This window comes from Macrobrachium nipponense, chromosome 38 (assembly GCF_015104395.2).
Source record: "Macrobrachium nipponense isolate FS-2020 chromosome 38, ASM1510439v2, whole genome shotgun sequence".
NCBI lineage: Eukaryota > Metazoa > Arthropoda > Malacostraca > Decapoda > Palaemonidae > Macrobrachium > Macrobrachium nipponense.
The window spans coordinates 8,120,746-8,143,552 of record NC_061098.1 but is presented as its reverse complement, the minus strand read 5'-3'; the positions used below and the strand labels follow the sequence as shown (position 1 = coordinate 8,143,552).

General features: G+C 34.4%; 1 protein-coding gene across 6 annotated transcripts in view; it reads left to right on the top strand.

Moving 5' to 3' along the window:
* The window catches only part of LOC135209597 (endoplasmic reticulum aminopeptidase 1-like), a 56,643-nt gene that overhangs the window by 11,025 nt on the left and 22,811 nt on the right, over positions 1 to 22,807 (top strand). For 2 of the 6 annotated variants that reach the window (XM_064242285.1, XM_064242284.1), the window contains exons 3-14: positions 2,982 to 3,137; positions 3,357 to 3,554; positions 4,104 to 4,255; positions 4,956 to 5,089; positions 8,696 to 8,867; positions 9,657 to 9,882; positions 10,112 to 10,295; positions 10,765 to 10,984; positions 11,692 to 11,859; positions 12,916 to 13,147; positions 16,208 to 16,391; positions 20,079 to 20,111. In XM_064242285.1, the coding sequence (XP_064098355.1) occupies positions 2,982 to 3,137; positions 3,357 to 3,554; positions 4,104 to 4,255; positions 4,956 to 5,089; positions 8,696 to 8,867; positions 9,657 to 9,882; positions 10,112 to 10,295; positions 10,765 to 10,984; positions 11,692 to 11,859; positions 12,916 to 13,147; positions 16,208 to 16,391; positions 20,079 to 20,111 (2,059 nt within the window). Of the gene's footprint in view, positions 1 to 1,767; positions 2,046 to 2,981; positions 3,138 to 3,356; positions 3,555 to 4,103; positions 4,256 to 4,955; positions 5,090 to 8,695; positions 8,868 to 9,656; positions 9,883 to 10,111; positions 10,296 to 10,764; positions 10,985 to 11,691; positions 11,860 to 12,915; positions 13,148 to 16,207; positions 16,392 to 20,078; positions 20,112 to 22,807 lie in introns of those variants that run through there. The other 4 variants (XM_064242287.1, XM_064242286.1, XM_064242288.1 and 1 more) reach the window with 3 other exon arrangements.

Genomic DNA, 22,807 nt, shown 5'->3' with positions numbered 1-22,807 from the left:
TTATTTGTTACTTGTTCGTTTAATTCTCTCAGGGAGAGGTCGGTCAGCCAACTCTTTATAGAATTAATCAGGAAGCGATAATCTGAGATTGCAGGCCAACTAACCTCCTAACCGAGATTTTAAATTGAGAGAGTAGAGAGAGAGAGAGAGGAGACGAGAGAGAGACGAGAGAGAGAGGAGGGAGAGGGAGCAGGTAATTCAGTAAATCTTAAATGCAGACTAACTAAGCTCGTAACCGAGATTTTAGAGAGAGTATCATCCTGTCTTGATATATCCTCATACGTATTTTCATATATTTCCTTGTACGAGAGATTGGCAGATAGATAGATGGAGATTGCATGACTTAGATATCTGAAACCACAACCTGAGTCTATAGTATACATTACGAGAGAGAGATATATATACTTATTTTACCGACAGGAAATTACGCAACATATGCCACAAATTGTTCGTGAATGCACACTTTTCCACGATAAAACTTGGGAAGTTTTTATAATCCTTTTTGTGCTTTATATAGCTTGATATGAAAAAAAGAATTTTGGCTTATAATTGTTACCCTCCCACTCAAGAACCGTCCGTAATTCCGTATAAATCTGAATACACATTTGCAGTGCAAATGAATGTGAATACAATAAGAATGAAAATACTTCTATAGATATTGCCACAAACACGTGCTTATAGTAAACACGAATGTACGTTTATCATCCTGTGTATTTACTAAACGAAACTGTATCTTTCTTAAGAATCTGGTAATAAATATATGAGAGCAATGTTTTTACAGGATTTATGGAGATACCTGTTCCGCTCTGTGTGTGTGTGTGTGTGTGTGTGCGTGCGCGCGCGATGTGAGCATTCGCTTGACTGGTAGCAGAGAGAGAAGGAAGTCAAAATTACACATTTTATGGGTAGACTGTGGTGGTCAAAGCAACCTTTCGTATACAGCAGCTGTGAGATCAAAACTCTCTCTCTCTCATAAAATATACAAACTCATGATCTGTCGCCACTTTTGGGATACTCTTCACGTAACATACCTAGTTCCGCAATCCCATTAGGCATGGCAGTAAATAAGATACAGTATATTTGCATATGTCTGGACTGTCAATTAGGATAAGTTGTACAATTTTTCAACGCCTCTGCTGATACGAATTGAATCAGATCATGGACGCTATTTCAATTTATTTTCTCACAAATTTGGATATGGAATAAAATACATAGCGGCAGTTGGTTGAATGTTATTCCTTTTAGCGCTGAAATTAAGCATGTTTTGTTTGGATTTGGCTAGGCTGTCTGATGACAATTAGAATTATGCTAATCTCAAGATCCAGGTTGGCGTAAAACTGTATGTCGTTCCAGATAGTTTTATTAGTAGTTTATTTGTTGGAACTTGCTTTAGACGAGAGATGCAGGCGAAGTGAAAACAGGAAATTGTACATCTTTTTAGTTCGGTGGAGCAATAAAACTAGAAATTTAGCGGTAAGATCTCTTCAAGGATGGTTCGTTGCAGAGTTGCCACCACTGTGCAATTAGGAATATTTAATTTATTTTTGTTAAATATTACCTGTATCTTTAATCTTGTTACGTTAAAAGCATGAGTTAGTATTTACGTAACATTGGGACGGTATTATTTCTACATTAGTTTTGATCATTATTAATTATATATAGATAAATGTTAAGATTGATTTTTCATTTTGACAACTCATATGATCGGCCACTAGTACTCGGTTGTGCTCATAGATGGCACTGCAAACATTGTTTACATTCATCTGTCAAATATCGTCTGCTAACTTTGCGAGGCGCGATTCTTGCTGTGCTGAGGGGGAGAATTACATCCCGTATGGGTAGTTCCCTGGTAAGGAAAACACCCTGCGCCCTAACCTAAGACCTCCACCCGGAATCCTCTAGAGGCTGAGAGGAGGACACCCGAGTAACAAAAATTAGTGTTCAGTTACGGCTTGCGGGCCCCGGCGGACAGAGAGGGGGAGCGACGTTCTCTCGGGACCCTACGATGAGCGACCATGACGTGGACGACATTGCTTTTCTTACAGGTACCGTTTGTGGCGTAAGGAGTAATTAATCGCCTTTATAAATTCACAGTACACTCCCAAACCATGCTCTGTAGATTATGCTGTTTCGTTAGCACCCACCATATTGCTATTCTCTTTTGAGGTTTCGTGGGCTTAAGGCCTGAGCCTTGACTCACAGAGGCTGGCTTTCTTTGCCTGCAAATGGCCTTCCTAAACTATGTTATTGTCAGGCGTCATCATTGGCTAGTCCAGCTTCTCTTTAGATCTAAAATTCAAGAAAATTCCAATTAGGATTATCCTAGGCTCTGGAAGCCAAACCTAAGGTAGGTTGGCCAGCTTGGATTACTTTGAGACCATCATAGACTACAAATGATGATATTGCTTCATAGCCATTGTGGTAATTCTAAGCCCTCATTCCGCAGTAAAGTAGACTGTGGCAGTTGACGTTTTCCTACGTTATTTTACTTACTGAATAAGAGTTTAAAGTAATATTTATTCGGACGAATGTAATTAACCCCGAGGGGCCAGTACTAAACACAGTGAAATAAATTGGACACCCCAATCCCTAGTGGATGTCGTATTCGCAGTTAAGTTTCTTGCACGGATTAGGGATTAGGGCGTCCAATGTATTTCGGCGTGTTTAGTACTGGCCCCTGGGGGTTAATTACAGTCGTCCGAATAAATATTACTTTAAATTCTTGTTCTGTAAGTAAGATGATGTAGGAAAACGTCAACTGCCATAGTCTACTTTACCGTGGAATGAGGGCTTAGAATTACTGCCATTGTAGTGTCTTTTGGAGTACAGACTTGACCAAATGCCAGAATAATTGTAATTAGGATAACCTAAACTAACAGTTAGAAGTTATGTGTTATTGAAATGAAAAAGTTCAGATGAAGACTTAGGTAAGAGTTCTGTGGAGTGCCTTAGAGAACTTAATGATAATATTTATTTTGCAGGGTCTCCAAATGAAAGCGGTTTCATGGTTAACAAACGGGCTATGTACGAGCCCGGTGCTGTGATGGTATGTTCACAGAAGCGGGCATGTTGTGTCGTGACACTAAGCTTTGTTGCCATTATTGCTGTTGCTCTCATTGTTGCCTTCACCAAACCAGGTAACTATTATTACCGCATGATTTTATATTAGAGGTATGGTCTCATTCATAGAGGAAGATCATATAGTACTTCCAATGGCATGATTATGCATATGTTGTATTGGTATATGGACTACTGTAGATATTTTTTTGAAAATTTATTATAAGGACCAAATATTTATTACAAGGACCAAATACAGCACCATAGTCCCTTTATTAATTACTGCATTTTTTTTGCAGGATGTCCCGAAGCAACTTACACAGGGGAACCAATACCAGGCCTAAGTAGCCGCCCAACAAATTCCCCACCTCCAACAGTGCCAACTGCAACCAATGGGGAGGAATTTCCATGGACAGATGTGAGGTTGCCATTTCATGTCCGTCCATTGTTTTATGACATTATTATTCATCCTAATATTACAACAAGACATGTTAGAGGTTAGTAAGCTTCATATGACAGTCTTTTTTTAGGCTCTGGGCCTGATGTTTGAGATTGTTTTATTTATTCAGTTTCTGTTCTCTGTTTTGTTAAGCATCCTCAATATTGATTTTGGAAATGCATATGTAATAAACCTAACAAAATTATAGGAATTTGATTACTGTATAGTTAATTTTAGGTCATCATAATATCATGGAAATTTGATAAAATTGGAGCATTACATTCCAAATATTATTGATGGTGTTCCAGACAAAACAACAATCTGCATAGTTACAGAAGTGCAACTATGTGCTATATGTACACTATTGTATCTCTGTACAGTATAATAAAAATGAAGTTCAATGATTAATGATACTTTGAAGTTTAGTTGAACACTACTGTTACACAAATCACATGAAGTCCAGATGATAAAGTGTAACACTTGATGATTTTGTAAGCTTTGGTTGATAAATTTTGTTGCATAACATTATGAAAAATCATAAGGAATCAATTGGATTCATTTACTGTACTGTACTGTACTCTTACTCATCTGTTTTTGTCTTCCCAAGGTAATCTCACTATCAAGCTGACAGCTATTGAAGAAACGAGAGCAATCATCATCCATGGGCGTGACTTGAAAGTTGCCAATTATACTTTACATAATAAATATGAGAGTCAGATTGCAATTGAAAAGTTCCTTGAATATCCACCACACCAACAGGTATGTTCACTTTGATAAACTCTAGTTATTTCAGTGTATCATTTTATGACTCAAATTAATTGGTTAGCTTTTTATGTCCACTTGTTACCATAATCCTACAACATCAATTATTCATCATAAAATTACGCCAAGTAAGTTACTGTGTAAATGCTTATTGTATTAATTGTTCCATATATTTTGCATTGTCTGCATAGCAAAAATCAAGGCTATTTAATCTCAAGTAAAGTGTTATTCATGTACTAAATGGTTGTCCCGCAGTTCTTAATGAAAACTATGAAAATATGAAATAAAAAAGAATTACATGACATCTATTCATGAAAAAAAAGGCAAAATTCTCCTCTCTCTCTCTCTCTCTCTCTCTCTCTCTCTCTCTCTCTCTCTCTCTCTCTCTCTGAGATTTTACATTTTTAATGTAAAGGCAAAAAAGTTGTTTTGGTGTTTTCTTTTCATCTTCTTGAATGAAATTGAAATCATATTTACTTGAATGCCCAATGGATTGAGCATAGTCTTTTGGATGTGGTTGGACCATAGAAGCTTTTAAACTACAGCGCTATATATCAAACTAACACCATATGTACTTTTAGTTCAGAGAATGTTATTTACAATGTTTGCTGGAAAAATCTAGACAGTTTACTTTCATGTTATATAATTTAAATGCAAAGTAGCTTAGTAAAATAGTAGTAATGACTTTTCTTTTCAGCTTTATTTGGGTTTGTCAGAAATCCTGCGACGAGGTAGTAATTATACCCTCAGGCTAGGCTTTGAGGGCCATCTGAAAGAAGGCCTTGAAGGATTCTACTTGTCTTCCTACATCACAGCTGAAGGTGAAAAGAGGTAAGTTATTGATTATTGGCTGCCGATTTTTTTGTGCAATATAATTTCCTGTGAATGTTTAGTGTCACAGGGCATTACAAATTAAGACACTGGTATCTCATGATCATTGGTGCTATTGGTCTGATGTTGAACTTTGAAGGATGTTGAATATTTTTTTTAATTACATAAAGATGACTGTATTATAGTGTTAAAGAAGTATTAAAATGTTTTCATTGTTCTTTTCTTAATGAATGCTATATCGGTTAGAGGAATTGTAGTTGAAACATTCTGGCTGCAAGTATGCAGCCTGCTGCATATTAGGTAAACATATATGTCCAGTGAGAGAGGAAGGTATGGATGGTGTTGGCATAAGAAGGATTAGTAGTTTGATAAACCTTTGTATTTTTTTTAAAAGAGACGATGAGTTTGTACCAAGCAAACCGTGGAATTAGCTAGTTGTTTTATCTACTTGGGCAGGAATGCCGTTGAGGAACTGTAGGTAGCAGTTGCTAAGGGTGATATCATCTATCAAGTAAATCAGTGCTGCTCCTCGACCCAAACCTGATACTATGTTGTAGGCTATCTAATCGTGGTAGGTCTGGCATAGAAACTGGCAGATTGTTAGTAAAAATGGAGTGTGGTTATCTTTTGAATAGCAATGGTAGGAGTTCAAATACTGATACCCACCTCTAAAGCATATAGTGTGTAATGCATGAGAACAATGGAAGATATATGGAGAGAGAGGAAGAAAATTAACTGTTATCTTGACAGACACAACAGGATCAAGGGAAAACCTATCAGGATGTTCTTTGAAAACATTGCTGAAGTAGAAAAAAGGTGGAATAATATCAGTTCATCAAATAGTTGGCATGAGCAACCAATAAACTGTATTTGAAGTGTCTGGAAATAGTCAAAGCTTTCACTTCTTATCCCTTGATTTAATGGTAGGGAATCTACCTCACAGGAAGATGGTTAGACCCTTTTTTATATCTTCTTTAAGCCTCAGTGCATTTCAGTAACCTTAAGATGAGTTTTTAAGGAAACAAGAAAAACCCTCTTTAAGACTATGAGAGAGAGAGATAGAAGTGGACATTATTCATGTACTGTAACTGTACAATACTGTGATACAGCAGTATAGTACCTATGGTTATTTTATTCTTTATACCATACCATACCATAAGTTATTGAATTTATAAAATAGTGCTAATTAAAAATAAAAACCATACCATAAGCTTAAACATTTCACTCACCTTAAACATTTGTTCCTGAACTTAGTCTATTTGAAGACAGCCTTCATTGAACCGACATCGGTGTTATTTGGATAAAAATTCATTGACAGATTTGCTCAGGTTCTAAAACTTAGAAAACAAGGGAAGGTATTACCCACATTTCTCATACAGTATACAATGATAAAACTCATAATAATTGTAGACTGTTATTGCTCAATATGGCTCTGAGATGGGTTTTATGGTTGACAACTTGCTTATACGTAGTAATACAGTACAGGCAGTCCCCGGGTTACGACGGTCTCGGCTTACGACGTTCCGAGGTTATGACGCTTTTCAATTTTATTCATCATAAATTATTTCCAGGGTTACGATGTATGTTCCAGGGTTACGACGCCTACAAACACTGATCTGGCAGATGAAATATGACACCAAAAATGCAAAATAATCAATATTTAAAGGTTTTTTAATGAAAAATGCAATAAGAATGCAGTTTACCTAGTTTTGAATGCACCTAAAGCATTAAAAGTAAGGTTTTCTTAGGATTTTTGACAATGTTCCAGCTTATGACGATTTTCGGCTTACGACGCGTCTCAAGAACGGAACCCCGTCATAACCCGGGGACTGCCTGTATTCATAATAATTACGTAATATAATAATATCAGAACGTTAAGTCTTTGTTATTTGGATCTTAAGCCTTTTGATTTTATTTCTTTAATAATGAATTGAGGCTTCATAGTCTTCATTCAAAACCTGTTTCAGGAGCTATGGGCCCTTCACAAAAAAAGGTAGTTTATATCTTGTTCATTACTTCAGGGACTTTCTAAAGGTAATAAGTATATTTATACAGGAAGTTTGCTGACCAATGCATGTATTTTGAAGGGCAGTTTGTAGTATTTATGATGACTCATGATAAATGATGTTCATGTTTTAACATCGAGCAGTGGAAGCCATATGCATCATGGTCACAAACTGCAGAACATAAGATTTTAGCGCTTTTAATCTTGTAGTCCAGAGAGTTGTTAAACTTACAATGAATACAACATTTGTGTGAATCTAGTTGGCATCGATTTCATTTCTTAGGAACCCACTGCACTGCCACAATTTGCTGCACATTTACTGTGAAACTGCACAACTGCTTTATAAACACTGCTTATTATCATGATATTTCAACTGTATGCAGCATTGCAGTGCATTTATGGTTGCTTATTTACAAATTTTGTACATTACAGTAGTACAGTATATAAAATTGTTTATTCGTTGTCTTAAATGTTTTTTACTTTAGAATGACACCTGACTGAATTATGATTAAACAAGAAGTAGGCTCTTCGTGTAAAGTAATAACTACCACACAGAATAGGATATGAAATCATATGCAAGGTCAGAGAACAATTATTAGTAATATAGATATACATCAGCAGTTCTCTATGCTTAAAATAACAATTCCACATGAAGTTAAAAGGATAGTGTGTAACAGAGTGGAGAATTTTAATGGAGTGGCATATGAAAGTACATATAGAGAGCTTAAGTGAATAGAAACTGTTATTTTTGTTGAAATCAGATCACTGTGTGAATCCTGTAATTTAGAAGTTTGTTTTTCTTCCTGAATTATTATTCAGAAGATGAATTCTATTCATATGGAACAGGTCTACAGGGGCCATTGAATTGAAATTCAAGCTTCCAAAGAATATGGTGTTCATTTGAAAGAAATTATAGAAGATAATAGAAATTCAGAAAGAATGAACAAATTGGTCCATTGGGAATAGAATCTTTGTCTTTTAAATTGTGTATGGCTTTGTGTTAGGTTATGTTTCCCTGATAGGATTGTTAAATATGTTGATTGAGTGAGGGAACTCACCTGTTTGCTTGGAATGCCTCACCTTTTCAAATTTACTTCATACAAAGGCACACAATAATAATTTTATACATTATTATTTCCCCAAAAAAATTTATTTCAGGAATAATTTCTTTATGCAGTGTTTCATATTATATCAGCTTTCTGTTTTTTGCGGGGGCTACAGATATGTATCCTTTCTTTCTCTCTTTCATCCTAACATTTGTTTTGGAAATCCTGTCATTTCACAAGGAACTTCTTTAATAAAAGGAGACACTTTTGTTTTGGGTTGCATCAAAATTTTTGAGGTTGCAAGAAAATGGAACATGGAAATGGAGTTGAATTTCAGTTATCAGGTGTACTATAGTGGTAAAAGTGATCCAATTTTATTCAATATCAAAAATTAATGATTGAACATGTCTTTATGTGTTCTTGTCAAACTTTTTTCTTGTTGTTTTAGTCTGTTTCAAAGTCATTGCAAAAGATTTCTCTGGCTAGGTTTCCTGGTATTTAACATTTTCTTTTTATTGAAGATCCAACTTAATTTTTTTTTTTTTTTTTTTGCAGATATATTGCCACCACACATTTTGAACCAACATCAGCAAGAGCAGCATTTCCATGTTTTGATGAACCCCACTTGAAGGCAAAATTTCGCTTGCGCATTTATCGAGAACCAAGCCAGTTTACACTTTTTAATATGCCATTGAAATCTTCAGCTCAAGTAGATAAATCAGGGTTGGTAAGTTTTGATATTTTGTGGCTTTGTTTTTAAGACTTAAGGAAAGAAAATATCTTTTTTTTTTTTCTTTTGTAATTTTGAATTCTTTAGTTGTTCCAAAGAGATCATTGCCTCCTTATAAACTGGAGAACTCTGAAAAAAGTAGATTAATAGATAGGATTCATTGCCTTACCAGTGCCTATCATCTTAGTATGATGAAACAGTGAGTGAGAATTTGGAAAGATCTTGTTTCTCCAGGAGGGTCTGGACTGCCTCTAATGTAAGGTATACATCTTAAATAGAAAAATTTTTTGTTGTGGTATATTTTTTTTATCTATGGCATCTGACATAGATGGTGTAACCAGCCAGATTTCATGCTAATGGTTTTATTTAGGGTCTGTAAATTTATTATATTTGTTATCTAATCCCTTTATGCTGATGTCAAAACTACAAATACTGTCCTTCTTGTATAGTAGTGTTTCAAAAGGTTCTATTATCTTACCTGTTTTTCCTCATTATCCCCATTGTACATATTATATTCAGCCCTCCTTATTTCTTCTGATTTGCCCCCGCTGTCATATTCTGGTGATTGAACTCATGTGAATGAGCTGCCTTTAATTAACTTGGTTGACATCAAAACCTCTGGAACATTATCTGCCTCTTTCTCCATTTCGTTCATCCCAATTTCTTGTATAAAATGAATATAAAATTTTTTCATAAAATTATATTTTTTAAGATATGCTACTCTTGTATTCTCATTAAAGTAGTGTACATACTATAGTTTTGTAAAAGAGATGTCTTACATTGCAGATGATTGATGAATTTCAAGAAAGTAAGGAAATGAGCACTTACTTAGTGGCCTTCATTGTTTGTGATTATGAACATGTTACTAATATCACTGAACATAATGTGGCTGTGTCTGTATATGCACCTCCTACAATGATCAGCCAAGCAAATTATGCACTGCGTATGGCGTCTCATATCCTGGACTTTTACGATTCATTCTTTGGTGTACCATACCCTCTTCCAAAACAAGGTGAGTTATGTGTGTGGTTTTTAGCATGTTCCTTATATTTTCCCCATAATGAAAGTTGTAAAGTTAGTGGATAAGTTGTAAAGTTAGTGTTAATCTCATGATTTGAGGTTTTGTTTTGTGAAATGAGAATGATCACAATCCTTTTGTTTTTGTATAAAATAAAATTTGTGAGGATACTGAGTAAATTGTGTTAAGTGTGTATCTATTGTGAGCAAGATCTTTTGAACAGATCTGATTGCAATACCTGATTTTGGAGCTGGAGCCATGGAAAACTGGGGCTTGATCACTTACCGGGAAACTGCTCTCATGTACGATCCAGTTCATACCTCATCAGAAGCACAGCAGAGAGTAACAGTTGTTATAGCTCATGAACTAGCACATCAGTGGTTTGGGAATCTTGTTACAATGTCATGGTAAGATTTTCTTAGACTTCTGTTATATTCTTAACCTTTTCTCTACTACATATGGTTGCCAATTTATTACTGGGTTTATTTCATGCCTACAAAATTTTAACTGTGATCAAGCAACGGTATCTTTTGTGTGACACAACATAGTACCATGTGCTTGAAGTACCCATGCATATGAGGTTTTATCATTTTTTCCTTCTGTTTGTCATTTTATTATTTGTTTTGGGGAAGGTAGTTTTGCCACATTTTTATAAGTTAAAGATTACTTTTACAATGTTATTCTTGCAGGTATCTATGTTTGTATCCTGATGTTGGAATGTTTTGTACAAAAATTGAAAATTCTTAAATTCTTGAGTTAGGGACAAAAAATTAATATGGAAGGCAATTGCTAAATAATGTTGAAAACTTAAAAAAAAGAAAGTGGATTACTCACCCATATTTTCTAATGCACAGCATCACTCTCTTGACTGAACAGGTGGAGTGATCTATGGCTAAATGAAGGTTTTGCAAGTTTTATGGAGAATCTTGGGACAGATAATGCTGAACCAGGATGGGCAATGCAAGAACAATTTCTCGTACAAAAGATGCATCCTGCCCTTGATTTGGATGCCCTTGTTGCATCCCATCCCATATCCACTCCAGTATCTGATCCAGCACAAATTGAATCTATTTTTGATACAATATCATATAACAAGGTAAATTAATCATTAGTATTACCCCGGTATTATTATTTAAAATATGATAACCACAGTCAAATTAAATTTATATTGTTTTTTTAATTCATATTTGTGTGCTAGGCTATCTTCAGAACACTCAAAGAAGAATGCTTCCATCTGGCAAGATGTGTGTTTGGTCCTTCAATGCCCCTGGGGGTAGTAGAAGCCATTTTACCTGAGTAAATTACTGGGTTTGTTGTAATTTACAGGAAATTTTCATATCCCACTCCCTTTTGTCGCAGCGACACAGGGAAAGGCTTTACTTTTATAAGTGGTGCTAAAGGGTCTGCGCAGATATTGGCATGCTGGAAGTGTTTTCTTAGTGTCTGGGGATTGCACTGACTCACAGAGGCTGGAGTAAATTAATGAGTTTTTGTTTTGTAAGATAATAAATTTCTGTTTTTAAGAATTTCATTTCTATTCATCATTTCTTCTTTAACTTTACCATTGAATGATTTCAAGAATTTTAAGGATAGTTTTGAAATTTACTTACAGAAGGGCCAAAGGGGAACTAAAATTGTAAAGTACATCCAGTGTCAATGTTTTGATCCCCATCTCTTGAAAACCTTGGATGTTTTTGAGCAAAGTAAGCTCCTTTTCTTGAACAATCTTTAAGTATTTTTAATTCGATATTGTTGTTGTCTGTTTGGTTGTTATTATATTATTTTATTTTCCTGTATTTGCAGGGTGCTTCAATAATTAGCATGCTTGAATCATTTCTTGGCCGTGATTTACTGAAGGAAGGCCTGAGGCTGTATCTTGAAGCTCATGAATTCGGCAGTGCTGAAACAGATGACTTGTGGGATGCCCTCACGAAGGTTACAAAGAAGCAGGGGCATTTCTTGGATATTAAAGTAAGTGATGAAAATTTTGTTTGATAAGTTTTACTTGCTCTAAACTCTTGTAACAAGTACTTTCTAGTTACAAAATTACATCTTAAGAATTGATTCATCATTGTTAAAGAATAACAAACTTCCAGACTCTATAGTCCTCACTCTAGAAGTAGTAATGCAAAACTTTCCACACCTAAATCTCATTCGCTCACCACTGAAAGTGAATGTGTGATTGAATGTATACCTTTTGTGTTTGCTTACATCAACATTAATCTTTGTTATTTTAAAAGCTTAAATTTTGATTTTTGTCGACTCGCTGCTCATGAACTTTTAGTGTATGTACTTTGACTCCAGTATGCATCCTTCTTAAAGTATTGAAAAAAATTTTTAATATATTTTGTAAACTAACAGTTGCTTTACTCAGACTAATGCTTTAGTTTAAAATAGTTGTTGGTTATACCCTCATGCTGCAGAAGATTGGAGATCTGCTCCAGTGGGAATATAATTGATTTTTCATGCAGGCAGTGCCAAAAATTCCTTGCAGCATCCCTTCAGTTTTAAACTTCATTGCTAAAGCTGCAGGTTTTTCTCTGCACCCTTTAGTTTGCAACATCTCGGTTCAATTTTCATCTTTTTAACTGTTCCTTTGTGCAGTGATTGTTTGTCAGGAGATAACTCTGGGCCATGATTTAACTATTTTGGAATAATGATAATAATAATAATATAATAATAATAATAGAAAGACTAAGATTGTCTTTTTGTAAGTATTGATGTATGTATTTGATCACTGTAAACCAAAGTGTAAGCTGTGTACAGTAATGGTTATTGCACTATACAAATAGATACTGGAACTAAATAGTTTTAATTGTGTATACTGATAGCATGATAAATCTTATGTTAAATTTGGGTGTATTGCATAAGCTTTATGTTAATTTCTTAAATGTTTGTTTGAGCCTTTTGTGTAAAAAGTTCATCTAGCTATATCTCTCTGGTTTTAAAAGATATGATTGATTTTCATAACTCTTTCTTATATCTTTTTAACTTCAAGAGATGGCATAACATTTTTTCCCATTGTAGGGTATCATGGATACTTGGACCTTGCAAGCTGGATTCCCTCTAATAAGTGTTACATTGCAAGACGGTCATGTAACGGCAAGCCAGTCGAGGTTTTTGGTATGTGAAGAGAATGTAACAGATCCAAATGAACCCCTGAATATAACTATGGGTTACAAATGGCATGTCCCTCTTACCTATATAACAAGCTCTGCTCCAGATAAATCCGAAATATATTGGATGAATCTAACTGACAGTAAGTCTTGTAGCACTTTGATTTGTTTTCAGTAAGTTTTCCTATATAATTTTCTTGGTGTTAAAATTTGTTTGCTTTCACTCTCCTTATTTCCTGTCACATATAATACCCCACATCACTTAGTTTGAATACAGTACAGTATTTTGTAGATTCCATTTATGTTGCTAGCTGTCTGTGCTTGTGTGTGTGTGAATGCCTTGTTTTTTCATGGTTTCTTGATACCTTCAGTGTATGAAATAGTTCATATATTTTTCTTATTATAATGATAAACAGTTAGTACACACCATTAATGTGGTATTTTTTCTTCTTTGAATAAATATACTGTTATCTTGAGTTATTGGCTTTCAGCTTTAATATTTATTCTTATTTTTATGAATGTGAGAAACTTAATTTTTTAATGTGTATTTACTCATATAGTTCTTGATATGTGGGCTTCATTCAGTCTTATCTACTCGTTCCATTGTTTGATGTATGAAATATTTGCCCATATGATATAAAGAGATCCCATTTAGAAATAGGGTACAGGGATTTTTTTAACAACAAAAATGGCTTCAAAATTTTTACAGCCTTGAAGCATCGTATTTTTGATAATGTTATAGCCAGAGCAGCAATCTTCTTAAGAAAACTTAGTAAATTTCACATACTGTACAGTGTTAACCAGTTACAGCATAAAAACATTCTTAATAAAGAATTTGGCATTAGAGCTTTCTTTTATTTTGTCAGAGAGAGAGAGAGAGAGTACAGTATACTTAAAATATTAGTAAGTGCCAGGACCTCACTTATGGACCATTATGTATATTGACTGAGTTGTAGAAACAGCGCTCGTCATTAAATGAGGAGCATCTGTGTTCAGGCATTTCCTTGGGAGCCACAAAGGTGGAAATTTCATGAGACCTATCCATGAGAGAAACACACCACTATCCGCTGAAGTTTATCATTGTATTTTGTTTTTTGGTAAATGGAAAGGACATTACTTTGGTATATTAATTTTTGTGCAGGCTGTGCAAAAATGAATTCTTCCATCAGGTTTCCACTTACAGTATACAGTACATTGTGCTATTCAGGTACCATGATGTTGGATTGGCTGGGCCTCTCATATATCTGCAACATGCATGATAATGTTCAGTTGGCCGGGAATGTCAGGGAATATCTTAGCAAATGTGGTGATAAGCGCATGGATATCATGCTTTTGTCATCAAATTCTATTGGACTCCGGAGTTATTGTAAGCTGGATGTGTCCTCTATCCATTCCATAGGATAATCAACTACATATCCTTCTTTATTTTCCTCCCCTTCCTCCATGTTTTCTGTTCATTCCTCTTCTTGCCTTTCCACCTCTCTCTCTACTCCTCCTTGCTGATTTTTTACCCCTCTTCCACCATCTCTGTCCACTCCTGCCGCTTCTCCCTCATCTCTATTCTTGGACAGCACTTTTCTAAGTGTAGCAATTTGCCATGTAACCAGGTCAGTGCTGGTGTGTTGGTATTCATCTTTTTCACACAAGGCTTGATCATATTAACATGATACACTGTACCTTGGAATCTTTCATTTTGTCAGGTGTCCTGGCCACTTCAAACAAACAAGCACCACTTTCCACATGGAAATAGTTTTCTCTTGAAATAAGCTCATCTCATCTTGGGTCATTTTGCAAGCTTCTTACAACCATTGTCTGAAAGTGATCACTTATTTCCAGACACTCCAAGTTCTACTCTTTGTCCTTTGTCCAAATCGGTAGGAGGTGGAAAACCCCACTTACTTTTATGTCCAAAAGCCAGGAATTGTAAGTGCCCATAGAAGGCACTCCTTCCCATTTTTGGGTGTCCTTAGCAATATGCACGCAAAGCAATTTTAAAAGTAGAGTGGACTTGCTGCGAGTTACCTTGAGACCAGGGATGATAGTGGAAAATACAACATGCTTTACTTATAAGTCATTTGTCGTACCTTCAAGCACAATGGGAAAGGCAGTGGTCCCTAGATGGGGAGTCCGAACATGGTAATGAATGGAGAAAGCATAAAACATTCTCGCCAATTGTATGCAGCGAATTGGTTTCAGGAAAGCAGGTAGACAGATGCTCACATCATCATTATGATGAGACAATCATTTCCATGTATAGATGGAAGAAAATTTCTTCATCTGTGGCATGACTCAAGATATAAAAAATACCTGTGATGAAAGAGGTCATCAGCTTTTAAATGGAACAATCAGTAGAATGGTGGAAGACTATTAAAAACTCTTTGGATAAGTGAAACTTAATTATATCGACCAGAACATTAAATGGTTGGAACACTAACAGGACTTTTAAGAGTTAAAAGCAAGGGGTAACTTAGGTAAATCAAAACTTTCCTTTTAAGAACTTGGGTTACCAGTAGCTATTCTGAATTGTTTTGAATTGTTTCCAGACTTGCTTCATTTGTTCATGCAGGTGCGGGAATATTAATTTACTTAAAAACTAGACTAAGTCATTATTATATGTACTGTATGATTTTTGTTAATGTTTGTCTAGCACATTCCTCTTAATATTCTGCAATCCATGTTGTGCATGATTTTGTCTTTGAACGGTAAATTTACTCCACTTGAGCACTTTGAGTGAAATATTATTTTTATCTGAAGAAAATAAAAAAAGCACTAAAAACAATATTTTCTTTTGGTATGAAATCTTTGTAGCTGCTCATAGTAAGGTGATAAACGCAATGAGGATATTTTTGTAGATTGGCAGATGGCCAGTACCATAGTTGTTGAAGAATAACTGACCGACACCACCAAGGATGAAACAATGAAACCACCCCATTGTGGGTTGGCAATGCGCATAGTATGTGACTTTGTTTGTTACAAATTCATTGTACAATGAGTGCTGATTTCATTGTATTTCAGGATATACAGCTCAGATCAATAAGATTTCCATTTCTGTTTCTGTGTTAAGCAAATATTTATAATGAATTTTTTTTACGATGCTATTTTTTTCAAATAAACTTAGTGTCACAATATTTTCAAATGCAATTGAGTTATGCTGATATGGCTTGGAACTGCAAGGTTATAATTAATGTGCTCCTATATTGCAGTTGAATTCTTAGTGCCCAGAGAGGTCGATTGGATCAAATTTAATGTTGGTCAGAGAGGTTTCTACAGGGTAACTTATGATGATGCAGGGTGGAATGCTCTTATCAATGTTCTTCTGACTGATCACGAAGTACTCTTGCCGGCTGATAGAGCATCTCTGATAGATGATGCATTTACACTCGTCAAGTATGTATCTTATCTTTTGTTTGTATTTTAGTAAAGTCTGTTAAGCCTTACCTAGGGGTTAGGACTAGTTTTCAGTACCTTTTAGTTTTATAGTGTAGAAAATTACAAGTAGATACAGTATCACAGTACATGTTAAGCACAGTAATGTTTGCGTCAAATGTATTTGAGGAGGAAATATCATTTGCAGCATTCTTTAAAGCTAAGATAGTAGACATCAGACGGTGTATTTTATCCTTGATTTTACTAAGTATTAGTTATGTCAACTTGCTGAAAAATACTGTTTTGTGATTCATATTTTTTATTTTATTTATGTTGACTGTGAGCATTTCACAGATCTTTCAGAAGTGGTGTTATTGTCATAAAATTAGCAGCCTGAAAGGATTTGCTGAAAAAATCATAACCCTAGTGGTAACAGTACACTGAGAAAATATGCTGGTGTGATTAGGAAAGGTTTTGAAACATTCCTTCGTACTCTTTAGTAAGGTTCATGTTATGAGAGATTTTATTATTTATTAGGAGAACTGAAATCTGAACAAATTCTTTTCATTTTTAGGCATAATAATTCAAGATTATGTGAGTATTTAACATTGAAATTCAGTTAGATGTCATATTTGCATTTCTTGTAAATACTTCATCTTACATGTTCTTGAGAAACTGAATATTCTCAAAGGACATTATTACAGTGTTTGTTAATATTTTCATCGCAGTAATTCCCATAAGTGTTTTTTTTTTGGCTTGATTCTGTTTGATAAAAGTTTTATAGTAATATTTTGTTTTGTGAGGTAGGGCTAATAGTGTGAATCTCTGCAAGATAGAAAAAGTTCCAATTATTGAGACCCATGGTGATATGGTGATTCATTCCAGTTGTGCTTTTGAAAAAGTTCAGTCCATTTTCAGTTTATTAGAGTATATCAGCATGGTTGTGAAAAACTAATGGGTACCTTGAGCCTTCTTTTGGAATGTAAAATTGGGACATGTGCAAACTTTGTACATAATTTGGTAACAAGGAAACGCTGCAAAATCTTTGCAAATACAACACCTTTTGATTTGAGTTATTCTCAAGGTGAAATCATTTCAGTTGACATAACTTATAGTGATTATGAAATGGGAGCTTTTTGAAGTAAACAAACATTTATTACCAATTCTTTAGTAGCCATTTACTCACACATACCTATATAAATCAACAGCTTTCATTCTTCCATCATCTTTATGAATGTCCACTGTACCATCTTTTCCAGTTCGTATTATAACCTGACTCTTTCTCACATTTAGTGTAAACTTCCTCCATTGGCAAATACTGTCAGATTCGCTGAGTAATTTTTGTGGCTTTTCTTGACTATCCCTAATCACTATTTTACCAGCATCAAACATTAACCTTTCTACACCTCATTCACAACTCAAGTTTTGCATCACACAATTTTGCACCTATATTTACTCTTCTTTTTGTGAACAGTCATCCTTCCATCTCCTTAATTCAGGATTGTCCACTGCCATCGTAAAAGATTTTTATAACTCAACTTTTCCACCCTCCATATTACCTCTATCAGACATAAGCTTTTTATTTGACAAGGACAGATTTATCACTTGTAGACAAAAATATACAGGTAACTTATGTAGACATGGCCTTAGGACTAGGTAACAGGTTAAAATATTTGTGTAAATTACTTAGAAATACACATATCTGACTATGGTATTTGAACCTGTAATAGATTAGTAATTGTGTGCTTTTATACTGTCCCCATGAACTATGAATGGAACATAACTTTGAATATAAGTGTTTACCCATATTAAATTACAGGCAGTCATCTATTGAAAGCAAATTTGAACCCTTGCTTGCCAGAGGTTGAATAACCTTCATTATTACCTAATTGTATTTTTAAGGAAACAAAACTTACACATGAGACACAAGTATTAATTTTCACATACTTTTTGAGGAATGAAAATGCATTTGTTGGCATAGAAGGAAAAGAATTAATTTGGGTAAAGTATCCAGAAACTTTTCTTATTTCTTATTCAGTTTAATTTTTCCACTCACACAAGTTTTGTGCTGTCTGTTAGGGTACTTGAAAAAATGTAATGTGCAGGATATTTGTCCTAAAAAAGGAGAAACTGTGAGTTTTCAAGCTGGACTTAAACTATTATAGTATATATCCTGAGACTCTTGATTAGACTTTTGAGAAAATGTAATTTTTGGTGATTTATGGAGATGTATGTTATAAATAGATATTCAGTTGTATCTCACAAAACATTTGCAATTATTATAAGTTCATAGTTATTTGTGTGGTGATTATTTTGACATCTATTTGGTCAGGCTAGAATGTTATTATTGAGTTAGTCGTCCTCACGATTTATATGACAGCTTCATACACTAGAAAATTTAAATGGCAAAAATATATTTTTGTTTATGATTAGCTGTAGTGACATGTTTGTGTTCTTGCTTTTATAATGCAGAACTTTTTGTTAGAGAAATGTGTTTTGGAATATTGTTGTGCCAAGCTTATCCCTTTACTTATTTGCCCTGTGCATCCTAAGTGAGTTGATAAGCCTTTGATCCCACACTGGTAATGAATTTGTGCTCTGTGTTGTAACCATTATTGACATTTTTTTTTTTTTCTCCAGATTTTTTTTAATTTGGTATTAGTATACTTTTCTTGACCTTTGTCTTCCAGTAAAAATCTTTGATAATGATCAGTTCTTTGGAGGGAAACCTCAGGATCTAGTTACATATACATATAGTATACAGTGGTCCCCCCGTATTCACGGGGGATGTGTAACAGACACCCCCGTGAATAGTTAGAACCCGTGAATGTTTGGAACCCCTATAAAAACGCTAAAAACAGCCTAGTATTTTGTTAGTTAAAACTCAAGAAAAACCCACTAAAAATGTTCATACTTGGTTTTTTTAACAGTTTTACCACAAAAAGTGCATTTTATGATGAAATTGATAAAAAAAAACCAGGAATTTGTGGATATTTCTCATAGAAAAATACCGCAAATGTGCGAATTTTCCCCGAATAATGCGGGGAAACGTTCCCGAGAGAAATCCGCGAATGTGTGAGTCCGCGAATACGGGGTCCCACTGTAGATATTAAGCAAAGCTTTATGTAAAGTACCTACTATATATATCATTTAATTGTGTGTCAGTGTCACACTTGTCTTCATTTGTTTTTTATTAGATCCTGTCACTTTTCTTTCAATCAAAGTATTTTTTTATGGAAAGTTGTCTTGAATTCTGAGTTTGAGTTAAGAGTCCCTCGTAAAGTTTTTACGTTTTAGATAATCTAGGAATCTGGTTATAGTTTCCTTTGCTTAGATTTTGATGTAGTTATTATTATTAATAGGGCTTAGTTTTTCCAGACCTCTGAGTCTCAAGTAGTAAAAACACAATTTAGTACTAGTCTTTTTATAGTGCAGTATTTGTAATACAGTCCTGTGTGTTTTTTTTTAGGTATGTTGAAATATGAATACTAGTTAGTGTAAAGAGACTTTTTTTTTCTTTTAGAATAGTAAATAAACACCAGATAATACCCAACCATATTAAATGCTTGTGTGAAATGTGCCCTCGTCCTTCTCCATGCCTAATCCATTCCTCAGTTATAAAAAAAATGCCCTCAGACCCAAGTGGCCTACCTCCGCCCATTGTAGGTGATACTGGATTCATAACTTCTGCTGTTTTTCGTCCTTTAGGGGCCGTCTTTATGACAGTCCAACCCTCGTGCAGTAAGATTTATTTTCTCCTATCATTTTTATATTTTTCTTTGATTTCTCTTGAACAACTCTTTAAGATCCCAGAAGGTTCACAGGATTGCTTTAAGCCTTGGCATTGTTTGAGCACTTTTTTTTTTTTATTTGCATGATGATAAACTTCTTGTTTTTTCCTGCAGTGTGTTATTTCTTGCCTTCTCATAGTAAACATTAAGAAAATCATGTGATCATCAACATACCAAAACAGAAGGTTTATTTAGGATGTTTCATAGTGCTTAATTCTGACTGAATTGTCTTTTTAGATCTAGATTTCTCGTTTATCATACAAAATCTTTTGAAATTTGCGTTACTTATATGTTATATGCCTTGATGTCAGTAGTACTGTATACCAGTACAGTGTAGTATGTACGTATAGGTAAAAGGAAATATTGAACTGAGGTAAAAGTAGTGTTATTTTAAATAACATCAAGACTTTGGACTTGTTTGGCAGTGTAAGCAAAACAAAATGATGACTGACATGATTCACAAAACATTTCATGAATTAATCTTAAGGATGTCAGTATTGCAGTGAACACTTAAACGTTACCTTAGGAAATAAATCTGCTGAAAAGAGCATGAAACTGTTGTGTATTTGTATGTATGTATGTATGTATGTATGTATGTATGTATGTATGTATGTATGTCTGTAGTATGTTATCTGCCCTTTTGTTTCTTTTGAGTTGACTTCTGGTAATTTTCAGAATGACTAACTTCATTGTTGAATATTTTCATATTGATTGAGGACTCTTCTTGGATGTTATTTTCATCTTTATTGAAATCATATTGCTGACTGTGCTCCATGGGAAATGGAATTACAGTAGTATAATGTTTATTTTTCAAGTAACTTAATATTGCTTTTAGGTTCTGGTAAAGTTTGCCGCTTTCAGAATTTTATTTGGTGTGAGCTTATATATTTGGCATGAAAAGATCATTGCATTCTTGAAATATGACCATAGAGTTATTCGTAATCATTGATTTTTGTGAGCATCGTTTGCGAGGTAAAACTATTATTTTATTGCATATTTTTTTATTGTAAACAAGCTTACAGGAATGAAAGTATTTCTCCAGATTATATTTTATATCACAAAGACTTTTTAGTTAATGTTACAGTTGTGTTAGCAGTGTTTTGCATGATCCTTACTGGATGACTACACAACTCATATCATCATTGCTTATTTTGAGTTAATGATTTAATTCTACTGAATATTTTTGTCGTACTGATGTGAGTTAGGATGAAGTAAAAAATTGCAATCCTGGCAGACAATATTTAATGTGCCTTTATATTGTGATATGAATTTAAACTGAAACATGATAATTCACATGTTTTTTAAAAGATTTTTTTTTTTTAAGACAGAGGAATAATTGAAGACTTGATTTGCGCAACATTCCATGATTCAGATGTATAATACGTACGCAAATTGCTCAAGGGTGTAAACAATTTCTTCAATTTGTTCCTCTTTACATGTATGTTGACCAATTGTCTAGACTAAGTCTCAGGCTACAGTTTTGGTTTGTTTGTATGATCATAAAGTCTTAGGCATTTTTATGTATAAAGATATTATTTGATAACTCCCAATATTATCAGTTTATTTACAAGAAACCAATAAAATTCAGAAGCTTGCAATTTTTCCCAACTTTTTGCCATTACTTTATGGGGCATTAAAGCTTGGTGGTATTATTTCTATATAAAAGAACTGGATATTTTTTCATACAGTCTCTGCAATAATGCTGGTACTGTTCCTAATCTTTAGTTTTAAGCAGATTATACATCTTTGTTTCCGACATGAATCTCTAAGAGTCTGTGGCCTGCATTCTTGCTTCATTTGTGAGCCATGTTCATGATTCTGAGAAGCATGAAAGAACAGGATGTGCAAATGTCTTATGTGAATCTACTTGAGAACTGATATAAATACAAAAAGTTACTGGGTATCGTATCCTGCTCTAAGCATCCAGTAGCCTTGTGTGGCAAATTGCATTTTGGGTTTTACAAGTTGAATGAGGGAGGTTTGGTCTGCACGAGTATCATCAGTACGTATTTGCATAAAAAAAAATTAGCGTGGTCACGGGTTAAATAGGGGGGTATGTGGGTGTCTCCACATGACTCGTGACCAAGCACAGATGCCAAAAGGCCCTTTCATACACAATTTTGTGAAGTTTACCAATTTCCAGCAGCCACTAGAAGATTTACCCTGATGTTCAGACCGAGGGTTTGTTAGTTATGAAAAATACAAATTGATTAAAAATTTGTCATATCAGTTCAAGAAGAGTCTTTTGAGCTGACTAAATTTCTGTTTTCTGGAAGAAAGATGTACATAATCTTATAGGTCTCAAATATTCAGAAGTCTACTGCAAAATTTTGGATGCTTTATGCTAGCTCAAGTTGTCATTAAGGGGAATGGCTGTAGATGATTATCCGATGCCTTATTTTATTTCGGACATTTTGTTTTTAGTATTGTCTTTGGGAAGACTTCAGGAATGAATGTGTTCCATACATAAATTAATTTCTTTGAGTTAACAAAATTTCTTGAGTTTCAACCATGTGAGGATGAATTTAGATTGAAATGTGGTAATTTGGGATGGGGTTTTACAAGTGTGTTGTGTAACTTATCCATATATGTACTACACCATAATGGTACATGATAGTGTTCTGTGGGACACAGAATCACTGGCAC